At 24.0% G+C, this 14,548-nt stretch overlaps 4 protein-coding genes across 5 annotated transcripts in view; all 4 read right to left on the reverse strand.

Moving 5' to 3' along the window:
- LOC122502820 (TOX high mobility group box family member 3-like) overlaps window positions 1-14,548 on the reverse strand; it is a 476,754-nt gene that overhangs the window by 333,717 nt on the left and 128,489 nt on the right. The gene's annotated exons all lie outside the window — the stretch shown is intronic.
- Window positions 4,473-6,912, reverse strand: LOC122502813. Its single transcript, XM_043613076.1, has 2 exons — window positions 6,770-6,912; window positions 4,473-6,614 (listed from the first exon to the last, which is right to left on the reverse strand). The coding sequence occupies exons 1-2, from the start codon at window positions 6,863-6,865 to the stop codon at window positions 4,839-4,841; spliced, it is 1,872 nt and encodes a 623-aa protein (XP_043469011.1). The 5' UTR covers window positions 6,866-6,912; the 3' UTR covers window positions 4,473-4,838.
- LOC122502803 lies at window positions 7,007-12,178 on the reverse strand. Its single transcript, XM_043613064.1, has 2 exons — window positions 12,100-12,178; window positions 7,007-9,443 (listed from the first exon to the last, which is right to left on the reverse strand). The coding sequence occupies exon 2, from the start codon at window positions 9,425-9,427 to the stop codon at window positions 7,292-7,294; it is 2,136 nt and encodes a 711-aa protein (XP_043468999.1). The 5' UTR covers window positions 9,428-9,443; window positions 12,100-12,178; the 3' UTR covers window positions 7,007-7,291.
- LOC122502800 overlaps window positions 12,866-14,548 on the reverse strand; it is a 4,430-nt gene continuing 2,747 nt past the window's right edge. The window contains exon 2 of the mRNA XM_043613052.1: window positions 12,866-14,548. This exon is cut by the window's right edge and continues 542 nt beyond it. Coding sequence (XP_043468987.1) covers window positions 12,904-14,548 — 1,645 coding nt within the window. The 3' untranslated portion in view covers window positions 12,866-12,903.

Genomic DNA, 14,548 nt, shown 5'->3' on the forward strand with positions numbered 1-14,548 from the left:
ATTATTGTCAAAAATTTTAATAGAATTCTTTGTGAAATTTAATTATTTCCAAAAACTTTTCGCAATTCAATGATTTTCAGTAATTTACTATTTTCATAAAGCTTCCGAACAGAATTCAATTATTTAAAACATTTTTTGTAAAAATCTTCGTGAGAATTCAATTCTTTTCATGAATAATAAAAATTGCTCCGGAATTCAATTATTTAAATTAGAATTTGCCTAAAATTAGTCGAAAAATATCAATTATTTAAACAATTTTATAAAATTCTTCGCAAAAATTAAATTATTTTTATAAATGTTTCAATTCTCTCATGAATAATAAAATTCGTTGCAGGAATTCAATTTATTATCAGAATAATAAAGAAGTAAATATTTTTGATGAAAATTAGGAAAAAGTCAGGAAAATAAAATATAGAATGTGATTTTATGTCAGTTTTGTTAAGTGTTTAAAACGAGTTTTTTTTACCTTTAAGTTTAATTTTTCGATAGCTACTTTTTTACTACTTTTTTTTAGATTCAAAGCTACTTTTTGCTACTTTTTTTTTTAAAATTAATGATCGAGTGCGAATTCTGATAATATGTGAATTATCTAGGTATAATTGAGATGAAAGAAAATAACTTTTTATAAAAAAAAACATTTTTCTACGTAAAATTTGTAAGTCCTGCTTTAGTTTAAGAAATTTTAATTTAATATTTAAATATTTACACTATCCGCTTTGGTAAAAAAAAAGTTATAATTTTTATTTGTATTTTTACTTTTTGATTTGTAATCAAAATATTTATTTTCTGTTTCAGGTGAGTTAAATTCAAATTTTTGTCCACTGGAAATTATTCGTAAGTGCTGAAAAAATAATTCTTTCTTTTCATTTTTCATCAATTTAACTTCCTTTCAAGTAGAAAAAAATTAATGATTAATTACTGTTTATAATTATTGAACAAAAAGCAATAAAATACTCCCGCCACTCAACCTCAATTTTAAGCAACAGTTCAGCCATCTGTCAGACCATTACGCAATATTATAATTGGCGGAAAATTCAATTTTCCATATTCACTATTTTTTAAGTAAATCATAAGTCTAAAATCAATGCAACAAATTTTTCAGAATTTCAGAATTTTTTTTTTAGTTTTAGAACTTATAGACTTCAAAAGTAGAAAAAAAACATACAAGAGTGATTTTGTGTTTACAATTTATAAACAATAATAATTTTACCTACCAATATAGATTTTATGTAATCACACAGACAGCTAAATGAGATTACGCATGAAAGTTTGCTATGCATCGAATCAAGAATCGATTAATTAATGAAACGTTGGTAATTAAGTGAAAATACAATTTTATAGTATTTCGAGAGGGTGGTCTGGACCAATATACACACACTCGTGGTATATATATAATATATACATATAGGTAAAACTATTGACAGATATACACACGTAGAGTTTAAAAGCGAGGCGGTTGCGGTGTAGAGGGAAAATGACGGGATAATTAATATCCCGAATAAGCAATTATACGATTTCAAACGTAATTACGTCCTCGTTCACTCTCGAGCCTCCGCCATTTAATTACAAATGCATAATACAATCGTATTACGATTGAACCCACACCAAACGGGTTTTATATGAAGTGAATAATATATATCCGAATCCTTTCTTCTTTCCATTTTGCAAAAAAACGAGAGAGAGAGAGAGAGAAAAGAAAAAAAACAAACAAATTTCATCTCCTTTCGTTCAATTTTTTTCCTCCCTCCCCCCCCCCCCCCCCCCCTATACTTTTATTCTCTTTTTCTCGTCTCGACTTCTGAAGTTCACTTGAGTTTCACTTAATATGCATTCTAGTTTTTGTAATAAGTAAATTTAATGTCGAAATGAAAATTCACGAGAAAAAAATATTTTTCACATTTAATATTGTGTCTTAAATATTTTATAATTTTCCCTTTTTCAATATTTTTTTTTTTTAAATTATAGCATGAAAACATAAACTAATTTAAAATAAACTAAATAACTAGTAATAAATTGTTTTAAAATTTAAAAACTAATTTTTTGTTTTGTATTAGATTTTGGAGAAATTACAAATAATTACAGAAATTCAATTATTTAAAAAAGAAAAAGAAAATTCTTCTTATAAAATTCAATTATGTTCAAAATTAAAAAAAAATTCTTGTCCTAATTTCAATTATTTTCAAAAATAAAATGCATTTTTCTAATTTCAATGATTTTCAATATCTACTATTTTAATAAAATTTCCCAAAAAAAATTCAATTATTTAAACAAAATTCTAATAAAATTGTATGCAAACATTTAAGTATTTTACTAAATAATAAAAATTTCACAGGAATTCAATTATTTTCATAAATAATAAAATTTTTAATAGAATTCAATTATTTTCATAAAAAATAATTTAAAATTCTACAAAATAATAATTGAATTAAAATGATGAAAATAATTTTGATGTAGTTACAATAACAATATTCTTCGAATATAAAATAATAATTTTATCTCTCAGTCATCATTAATTATTAAAAAACATGGAGAAATTGATCACTTAATTCCTGTGGAAAGTCCTGTTCCAAAAATAAGATTAAAAATAGAAATTGTGCAAATATTTTTCTTCTTTTTCTTAAACAAAATAATAATTCATAAAGAAAAATAATGCAAAATAAATAAATTTTCTATTTCTTCATCACAGTTGTTTAACAATTTTCTAATTTTCCTTAGAAGTAAAGAACAAAAATCTGCATAATTTCAATTTGACAAAACATAATATTTAACAAAATTTTAGTCTTTTAATGAAGAGAAGTGAAAAAAATTCTGACGATTTCTATTTGTCATTACAATTTTGCATTAATTAGAAAATAAATATAATAAACATAGTAACAAAAATACATAAAAAAAAGTATTATCTTTCATTTGAACGATAGAAAAACTATGGAACATTTATAATTCAAAAAGAAAATGTTTTCCTCTCTTCTATTTATTTATAAAAAAATAATTTCCGGAAATATAAATACGAGTTTCTTTAGATTTGTATAAATATTTTTTAGTTTATTTATTCGCAGTTTTATTGCACAGAAAAATTTGTATTCTCTTATTACTTTTTTTTATCAGTAAAGCAATTTATATTATTATTTTAGTTACACTGAAAAGAGTAAAAATGTTCGAACCTTCAAAACTTTCAAGACATATTTTACGAGATAACTTTTTAAATATTTATTTATTTTTAAAAATTAATAATTATTATTTAAATATAAAAATTAATAATTTACTGAATAATTGATTACTTCTTAATATTGAATTCTCATAAATAATGTTCGAGTAGAATTTAATTTTTTGAATCTTTTTAAGAAAATTTAAAAGAATAATTAAATTATTTTGAATAATTTAATTAAAATGGTTTTAAAAATAACTGAAATTTTGCTATGAATTTTATTACTTATAAAAATAATTGAATGCTTATAAAAAAAATGTTATCAAAATTATAAAAAATATTTTTTTTCAAAGAAATTAAAAAAAAATTTTGAAATGTATTAAATTTCTACGAAAAATTTTATTTAAATTTTTCGAAAATAATTGAATTTCGGCGAAAAATTTTATGCCGCTTGAAAATAATTGAATTTCTGCAATAATTTGTAACTTTTCCAAAATTCAATTTTTTAGTGTTTTTAACTAAAATTCTTCTATAAATTATTTGTAAAATAATTTATAGTTCTTTAATATTTGTAAAAAAAATTGAATTCCTGCGAAGGATTTTATTAAAATTTTTGTAAATAATTAAATTTTTTAAATCATTTTAACGAAAATTTAACGAATAATTAAATTATTTCTATAATAATTTAAATAAAATTGTGTTAGAAATAATTGAAATCTTGCGATGAATTTTATTACTTATAAAAATAATTGAATTTTTATAAAAAAATGTTATCAAAATTATAAAAAATAATTTTTTTAAAGGAAATTTTTAAAAAAATTTTAAAATGAATTAAATTTCTACGAAAAATTTTATTTTAACTTTTCGTAAATATTTAAATTTCTGCGAAGAATTTTATGCCGTTTGAAAATAATTGAATTTCTGCAATAATTTGTAACTTTTCCAAAATTCAATTTTTTTTAGTGTTTTTAACTAAAATTCTTCTATATATCCATGATTTTTTAATAATTAATTAAAAATATATATTTAAAAATTTAACTAATTTCAGAAGAATTTGAATTTTTAATTATCTATAAAATTTTTGCATAAAAATAAAAATAACTCTGACATTTGTAATATTGAAAAAGATACCAAATTTCTTTTTTTATTTTACTTGCACGTTTATAATATTTAAGTTATTGCAAATATTTTTTATGAGCCTTTTTGAGCAGTGACTTTAGTATTTTATGGATTAATTTCGAAAGAACTTTAAAAACATTTTTCTTTATTGTCTCGAGAAGAAAAACTATAAAGTTTCAAGGTAAAAAAAATGCACTATTTTGTTAGTAAATATTTATTTATCAGAAATTAACAACAACTGGAATACATGAAAAGAAAAGAACAATGTGCATCATGATAAAAATTGTCATTTTATGATTTATAGAATAATTTATAGAATAATTTATAGAAAATTTATAGAATTTAAATACTTACAAAATATTAGATTAAAAATATCTGATTTATTTTTCCAAATAGATAAAAGAAAATAATTAAAGTCAGCAACGGTTTTAAGAGCGAAAAATTATTTAATTGGCTCTGTATAGAAAGTAACATTTTCTGAAAGAAGTTAAAATAATTTTTTCGATTTTAAAAACTTTGCGGACCTCGGAAAAAAAAACTATAATAATAATGTTGTCTGTAAATTATTTTAACCTTAGTCGATGTATAATTCTCTTGTTGCGAAAATAGTATTCATTCGTTTAATCATTTGAACAATTTTTTCTTCCTTTGGAATTCTTAAATCATGCATTTTCACCACCAACACTTCGTGATGTTTTACTTTCTTAAATTTCACCTTGTCCACTACAAAAGACATTGAAAAATACGGTGCATAATTTAATTTCTGTGCATGAATGAAATAACGACCAATGTCCGCCATTCCAGCAGGATGAATTAATTGAACCACAAATAATACTGAATTTAATTCTGGATTTGGCGATAATTTTTTCTTTTCACTTTTTTCATCTGTCGAAAATTTATAAAATCTATTGAACTGAACTATTTCTCTACCAGTTAGATTTTTATAATAGTTGTAACGAGCAGTATCGACCATATCACCACAATAAAGTGTAAGAGGCTTTTTAATGGGTTTTAATAAAGCTTGTCGGATAGCAATTCTCGAAATTGTTGTTTCTATTTTCGTCAAGTCTTCATCACTTGGATTAACATTCAAATCGGTCATTCTTGTATTAATTAGATAGAAATCTTCGAAACGGAGAAAATGTATTAATGTAGGCATTTCAGTGTATTTTTTAAATATTAATTGTGTGTATTTTTCATTGGAAGTATCGTAGAGTTTATTAATTTTTCGTACTGCATCATCAAGGTTGGTAATTTCATTTAGAGACGATTCGTATAATATGTCATCAATGTATTTTCTGTTGGTGATTAAGAATTTTTGATAGGAATCGTCAATTTTTAATAAATTGCAATAATCTTCGCCGAATTTTTGAAATGTTGGTACGTGCGAATCACTTGATTCTATTTTTAGAATGTAGCTTTTTAATAAGTCAGTGGCGGTTTTCAATGAACAGAGAGGAACAGTTTGAGTTATGATTCTTGTTGTTTCTTCAATTCTTTGCATTCTAAGCACTTGTTTAATATTATTTGCCGATGATTGTTGAAATAGACTTCTAAATTCTTGATGTCTTGTGATTTTCCATAATTCTTTGGTGATTAGTTGTTGTTTCAATTCAATGTGTAAATTAATACCGCCATTATCTCGTTTCGATAATTCTGTATTTGTCACGGTGAATTTTACATCGGGGAATGTGATATATTTATTATTAATATTTTTACGATCGAAAGTTGTTAAATCCAAAAATCCGTATTGAGAATCAATGAGACAGTGGTAATGAATCATGATTCGGAATGGATTTTGGTTTAGTTTATGTGGAGTTAATGTCGTATCTTGATTTGTCATTACTGTTATGTCATTGAAAGAGAATGAATGTCCTTTTAGATTTCTTAAATATTGGAATACGAGAATATTTTGTGTCGAATCCATGTGCCATAGATCCATTGGTTTTTCCAACCATTTTTCATTAGTTTGGTAGTATGCTAATTTATTTAGCACAAGACGTAAATTTTTGGTTGTTTGTACATTTTTTGTTAATTCATTCCAAGTGTATTTTCTTAAATTTTTTAGAAGATCATCTTCGAAGGTTGATTCCTTTTTGATGGTTGTATATTTTATCTTCTTGCTTGGACTGCTTCCGTCATCAGATGCCTCATCACTTCTTTTGGAACGATTCAAAAATTTTGTTGGTACGTTAAATAGTTCTGTTCTTGGAGCATCTTGTTCCATTCCGAGGACAAGTAGATCATTATTGTTTAATAAGAGACCAAAGCTTGTAATGTAATAGCAGACGGAGAGAAATTGATGATTTACGGTTACAGTGTTGCTCATCATTTTTAATTTCAGCTGATTCTAATACACACAATTTTTAAATGTTCATACTTTTGAAACATTTTGTTTTTTGGAGAAAGACATTTTGAAAGTGAATTGTTAGAAGAAAAGTAAGGAGAAGAAAAAAGAGATAAGAAAAGGAAGAAAAGAATTTTTTATTGGTATAATATTCTTACCGTAGATATTTTATTTGCGCCTTCATGTATTTTCAAAAAGAAAAAAACAACTGACTTACTATTTTTTGAAAACACTATTTTAAAAGAAAAAGGCATATTTTACACTCACGTTTTTCTAATATTTTATTTATCAAGAAACATGTGATTAAAAATACTTTTTATTGACTACTTTAGAACTTAGTATCAGATTTAAGTCCCCAGTGTTTTTAAACAGGACAAAGAAGTAAAAATGCACGATTTGTTCAATATTTATTTATTATCAGAATTTAATAACAAATTGAATACAAGAACTGGAAATGCATGTGCAACATCATAAAGATTGTCAATTGATATTTAATTGCTTTAAAAATATACTGCAAAAAAGGATATAAATATTGTAGCAAATATATCTTTCTGATTTATATTTCAAGAAAGCAAAAAAATTTAAAAACTAATTTTTTTTTTATAACAAAAGAAAATAACAATTCATTCAAAAATGAACCATTGACTGGGATGCCAAAAAGAAGTTTAAAACAATAGAAACTAGTCGATGTAAAATTCAGTTAGGTCATTTTTACCAAGTTCGTTTATAATTTCAATCATTACATCTTCCTTTGCACCTCCAAAAGCTACCAATTTGATAACAAGAACTGAATAATTATTTATTGTCTCATCACGAGCAGAGATAACATCGAAGTTCATTGAGAAATATGGTATATAAATTGGATCAGGAGAAATTAAGAAACCCTCCATGTTCACCATGCCAGTAGGATTTTTCAAATTAATTTTAAATAATATCGTTTTTAATCTCGGGATGGGATTCAATTCTTTCTCTACTTCTGTTTCATTGGACGTTAATTTGACCAATGTATCAAACTTGAAAATTTCACCTCTTTCCAATCTTCTATAGTATTCGTACATAGTTTTATTAACTCTATCAGTATGATAAAGAATTAATTGATGATTAATTGGTTCCATGAAAGATTGTCTTAGAGCAAGTCTAGAAATTGCAATGTTAATTTTCTTTAAATCTTCATTATTATTATAATGGGTCAATTTTGTATTAATTAGATAGTAATCTTCAAAGCGGAGATAGTATCTGGTTAATGTTAATACTTTGTATTTGTTAAAAATTTCACCTATATGCCTTTCATTGTTTTCATTGTAAAGTTTAGCAACTTTTCGTACAGCAACATTTAAGTCATCGATGTTATCCAAAATCTTCTCGTATAATACGTCGTCAATGTATTTTTCGTTTTTAAACCAAAATTTTCTATATGAATCTTTAATTTGTAGGGTGTTTATGTATTCATTGGTAAATGTTGCATAAGTTGGCACGTGAGACATACTTTCTTCAAATTTTAAAATGTAGCTTTTTAATAATTCAGTGGCAGTTGTTAACGAACATAGAGGCACCTGTGATGAAATGACATTCGCCAATTTATGTATTTCTTGCAATCTTATTAAGTTAATAATTTCATTCACTGCAAATAGTATTTTAAAATTACGATGTCGATGTATTTTCCATTTTTCTTTTGTTAATGGTTGTTGCTCTAATTGAATGTGTAAATCAGTACCACCATTATAACGTGGCACTAATTCTGTACTTGTGATAGTAAAAAATACATCGGAGAATGTAGCATAGGTATTGTGAACACTGTTGTCACCGAAACTATTCAAATCCAAAAATCCGTATTGAGATTCAATGCGACAATTATAGTAGATTATAAAATTGAAAGGATTGTCATTATCTTTACTTTGAGGAGCCGTATGAAATTCATTTTTCATCAATGTTATGTCATTGAAGGCGAATGAATGTCCCTTTAAGTTTAATAAAAATTCTAAAATTGCCTTACTTTTTGTTATTGAAATGAAACGAAGATGCAGTGGAGTAAATAACCATTTTTTATCAACTTGACTGTAAGCTAATTTATTCAATAAAAGACGCATCTTCTTTATTACTTCTGCATCTCTTGTTAATTCTTTCCAAGTACTATGTCGTAAGAGTTGCAGAATATTTTGTCTCTCGTCTGTTACACCAGTGACGAATTTTACCTGCTTTTTTTCAACCTCCTCATCACTTCTTTTGGAACGTTTCAAATATTTCCTCGTCACGTTAAACAGTTCTTTTCTTGAAATATCCAAATTCGTTCGCTTCTCCAAATTAGGGAGAATATATTTCTCGAACACTTGTTCAATAATCAAAGAAGTAGTTTTAGTTGTTTTGCTCTTTGATGAACAATTTTTTGCTTTCGTTTTGAGAAGATTTTCCAACACGGTTTCCTTTATTTGTGGGTAAAATTCGTCCCATTCTTTGTCAATTACATCGACTAATGACGTTAAATAGTTGTCGATATTTTCGTGTTGGTGAAACAGGGATTTGCTGATAATGTACCAAAAGGTGTCGTTCACGTATTTCATGTCAAATGTTTCATTTCTTCCATCACTGGGTAAATTCCTTTCGAGAGCACTCTTCACCAGTTGTAATTTCGCTGCGGACTCGTTTTGCGATTTGCGGAGATAATCGAACAGAGTATTTAGAACCAGAACGGTGTCATTTTCATCGTCAATTGCAAGTAGACCTTGGTTGTTGAAGAAAATTCCAAAACTTGTTATGTATTGACAGACGGTGAGAAAATGATGATTTAGCAATGGTTGAGAGACGGTGGTGTTCATCATTTTTTGTCAGAATTTCCTAATTCATGAAATATTTTTAAAAATTTCAATTATTATCTAAAATTTTAACTAAAATTAGTTTTTAAATTAACTTTTATTAGAACCCAGGCGGAAAAGTTAACGTTAGCTTATGCTACTAACGTCAACTAACGTTAGTCTAACGTGAGCATTAGTTAAAGTTAACTAACATTAGCCGAACGTTAGTCTAACATTAGCTAAAGTTAACTAACGTTAGCCTAACGTTAGTCCAACGTAAGCATTAGCCAAAGTTAACTAACGTTAACTTTTCCACCTGGAAACATTCTACGAGTATTCAATTATTTAAATATAAAAATTAATAATTTATTGAATAATTGATTACCTCTTGAAATTGAATTTTTATAAATAATTTGATTATTTATTTATAAAAATAATTGAATGTTTGCGTAGAATTTAATTAAAATGTTTAGTAATAATTGAAATTTGTTAAATCATTTTAAGGAAATTAAAAAGAATAATTCATTTAGTTCTAATTTATTAAAAATTGTATTAACAGTAAAACTGGAACTTTGTAAAGAAAGTAATTATTTATAAAAAAAATTAAATTCTTGCAACGAATTTTATAAAATTTTTTTAATAATTGAATTCCTCTGAAAAATTTTATTATTTGTGAAAATAATTAAATTTTTGCGAACGATTTTATTTGAATTTATTAAAATAATTTAATTTCCAAGAAGAAATTTAATACTTTCAAAAATAATTGAATTCTTGTGATGAATATTGTTAATTATGAAAATAATTGAATTTTGCAAAGAATTTTATAAAAATGCCTTAAAATAATTAAATTTTCAGGATAATTTTGTTATTTATCTTTAATAATTGAATTCTTTCGAAGAATTTTTTATGTAAATAATTGAATTCTTAAGAAGAATTTTATTAAAATTTAAAAGAATAATTAAATTATTTCAAAAAAAATGTAATTAAAATAGTATTTAAAATTAATGATTTCTTTCGAAAAATTATATTAAAATATTTTAAAATAATTGAATTCTCTTAAAAAATTCTAATATTTTTGTAAATAATTGAATTCTTCTAAAGAATTTTAAAAAACATTCTTTTAAATAATTGATTTTTTCGAGAAATTTAAATTAAATTTTTAAGAATAATTACATTTTTTGAGCAATTCCTGTAAAATTGTATTGAAAATAATTGAAATCCTGAGAAGAATTTTTATATTTATGAAAATAATTGAATTATTTCGAAAAATTGTATTAAAATGTTTTAAAAGAATTGAATTTCTGGAAAAAATTTTGTTATTTTTTAAAATAATTGAATTCTTTATAAGAATTTTTATAAACATTGTTTTGAGTAATGAGTTTTTTCGAAATATAATTATAATATTATGAACGTTTTATTTTAAATAATTGAATTCTTCTGGAAAATTTTATTTGTAAAAATAATTGAATTTTTCGATTTATTAATTTAAAATAGTATTAAAAGTAATTGAAATTCTTTGATGAGTTTTATTATTTATATAAAAAATAATTGAATTCTTGCTTAGAATTTTAAAAAATTTTTTTTTAAAAATTTAATTTCCATGAAAAATGTTATTATTAGTGAAAGAAATTGAATTATTGTGAAGAATTGTATAAAAATTTTGTTAAATAATTGATTTTTTCGAAATTGTTTTGAAAATTCTTTTCTAAATTAATTAAATTCCTGTGGAAATTTTATTATTTATGTAAATAATTGAATTTTGGATGAATTTTATCATTTTTTTTTTAAATAATTGAATTCTTTTGCGAAATTTTATGAAAATACTAGATATTGAAAATAATTGAATTTCTGCAATTATTTGTAACTTTTCCAAAATTTAATTTTTTTTTAGTGTTTTTAACTAAAATTCTTCTATAAATCCATGATTTTCAAAGAATTAATTAAAAATATATTTAAAAATTTAACTTATTTCAGAAGAATTTGAATTATTAAAATTTTTCGAAAATCCAAGTTCTTTATTTCTAATTAAATTCATTCAAAATTGAAATTTTTTTAATTTCAAATTAAAACCTTCTGAAGTTCATTTATTTATAAAAATTAAAGAAACAACTTTTTTAAAATTGAATTAATTTTGATATATTTAAGTAAAATTATTCATTAAATAATTTATAATTTCTAATTTTCTGATAGTTCTTCAAGAATGAAGTTATTTAAAAACAAATTATTGTCATAAATAGAAAAAATTGAAGGTTTTGTATTAGAATTCGTAACAATTTCATAGTATATGAGGCAAACAAAAAAGTCACAAAAATTCATAATTTTCTTATTAATTCTAAAAATTTAATTTTTCACAGTTCTTTTAATAAAAATTCCTGACTTTTCCATGTTTTCCCTGACCTTTGGCAACATAAATAAATGTAGTTTTCTTCAAGTAAATATTCCTCTTCTTAATTAAATTGTTTTTATGATTGAGATTAACAATGGATACAATAAATAAAGTAGTAAAAAATGTTTATACAATTTAAAAATTAAATATTAGACAATTACAGCAAGAGTATGTATTAGATTTTCAAATTCTAGTATAATTAATTTAAAAATAAATAACAATTTTAAAAAAAATTTCAACATTGATTGAAACATTCTTTTTATTTTGATTAAAGAATCATATTTGCATTGAAACAGTAATTTATCATTCTTACCGTATTTATTATTTTGTCCTTACAGATAAACTGCTTTTTATTTAAACTTGAACAGAACTGAAAAAAATACAGTACAGTACTATCTTAAAAATAAATTATTTGCTTTGAAAAGCGATTTTTATTTTACTTTTTCTGCATATTTCCATGCAGTTTGTGAAAAAGATACCAATATTCTTTTTTTTATTTTACTTGCACGTTTATAATATTTAAGTTATTGCAAAAATTTTTTGATAAGTTTTTTTGAGCTTATCAATTTTTAATGGACCAATTTCGATTAAACTTTGAAAACATTTTTCTTTATCGACCCGAGAAAAAAAACTATAAAGTTCCAAAGTAGTAAAATGCACGATTTGTCAGTAAACATTTATTTATCATAAATTAATAACAACTGGAATACATTATATAGAAAAAAATAATGTACATCATCATAAAAATTGTCATTTGTCGTTTCATGATTTACAGAATATTAAAAAAATTAGGTACAGAATATTAGAATAAAAATATCTGATTTATTTTTACAAGTAAATAAAATAAAATAATTAGAAAACTAATTATTTGTGAAATTGTGATTAACTTTTTGCTTCAGCAATTAGTAGAAAACAATAAATAAATATTAGCGAATAATAACTAATTATTGGTACTGGAAATGCATGAGCAACATCATAAAAATTGTCAATTGATATTTTATTGCTTTAAAAATATAATGCAAAAATGGATATAAATATTGTAACAAATATATCTTTCTGATTTATATTTCAAGGACGCAAAAGCAAAATAAAAAAGCAAAGAAAACAGAAGAAAAATTTAAGTGAAAAAAGGTGAAACAAATGTTTTCTCTTCTGACTTAGTTGGAATCATTTCACTAAGTTCTTTTGTCATTTGAACCATTCTTTCCTCCTTTGGATTTGATAAATCATGTAACTTGATAACCAAAGTTTCACAAGAATTTATTATCTCATGACTCATGTTATCCACTACAAATTGCATTGTGAAATATGGCGAAAATATTTTATTTTCAAATATTAAATAACGTCCAATATCGGCTATTCCAGTAGGATCGTTTAATGCAATCTCAATGAATATTGCTTTTAATTCTGAATCTGATGACAATTTTTCCATTTCGAAATCCATTTTTGTCGAAAATTTATAGAATGAATTAAAAGCGAATACTTCTTGTTTTTGTAATTTTAAAAAATCTTTGTATACACCCTCATGGACCATTGAACCATAATAAAGAATAATGGGTCCTTCAATTGGTTCCATATCAGTTTGTCTCAAAGCAATTCTACAAATTGTGACTTTTAGTATATCCATCTTCGTTCTATCGTATAAAATTTGCAATTCATTAAATTTTGTATTAATTATAAAATAATCTTCAAAGTAAATAGAATTTTTAGCTGACGATGATGTATATTTGTCAAATATCATTTGCATTTGTTTTTCATCATTTATAGAGTAATGTTTACTGATTCTGTTTATAGCGCTTTCAAAATTTTCAATATTATCTAAAGTCGATTCGTATAATAAATTATTGACTAATTTTGTTTTAGTCATTAGGAAATTTTTGTAATAACGTTCAATTCTTAATTTTTTTGAATAATCGTCGGCGAATTTTTCATAGGTTGGTGTGTACGTTTTACTTGCTTCCATTTTGAGAATGTAACACTTTAACAATTCAATTGCTGTTGTTAGTGTGCATAGAGGGACATTTGATGCTATTTTATTAGCAGCTTGTTCAATTATTTTTAATCTTTCTACATTATTGGTATTTTTGTTAAATGATGAAAGTGAATTATAATCATCGAGTCTATTTACTTTCCATATTTCTCTTGCTAATGGTTGGGGTTTTAATGTTATGTATAAATCTATACCACCATTAGGTCTTTTCTTTGTTTCTACATCCGTGACAGTAAATAATACATCGGGAAATGTAGCATATTTATTGATACCCAAACTTGATAAATCCGCAAAACCGTATTGTGATTCAATGTAACAGTTATAGTAAATTGCGGTTTTGAATGGTTCCTTTTTAGAATAAGGTCGAATAGCTATTGATTGTACTTCTGACATTATTGTAATATCGTTGAAAAAGAATAAATGTCCTTTTAGATTTCTTAAATATTGTAAAACTAGTACACTGTTCGTCACATCTGTGTACCATAGATTCTTGGGTGATTTTAACCAAATTTGGTCAGCTTGATTGTAGGCCAATTTTTGTAATATGGGACGTAAAATGTTTATTGTATTTGAATCGGTTAATAATTCATTCCAACGTTTAGATGTTAACTGTCTTATGATGGCTTTATTAGATTTTAATAATCTGAGAAAAGTGGGACTTTGATTTGTCGAAACTGTAGGAACTTCATCACTTCTTTTGGAACGTTTCAAATATTTCCTCGTCACATTAAACAGTTCTTTTCTTGAAATATCCAAATCCGTTCGCTTCTCC

The sequence above is a fragment of the Leptopilina heterotoma genome, unplaced genomic scaffold, assembly GCF_015476425.1.
Source record: "Leptopilina heterotoma isolate Lh14 unplaced genomic scaffold, ASM1547642v1 Lhet_108, whole genome shotgun sequence".
Classification (NCBI taxonomy): Eukaryota; Metazoa; Arthropoda; class Insecta; order Hymenoptera; family Figitidae; genus Leptopilina; species Leptopilina heterotoma.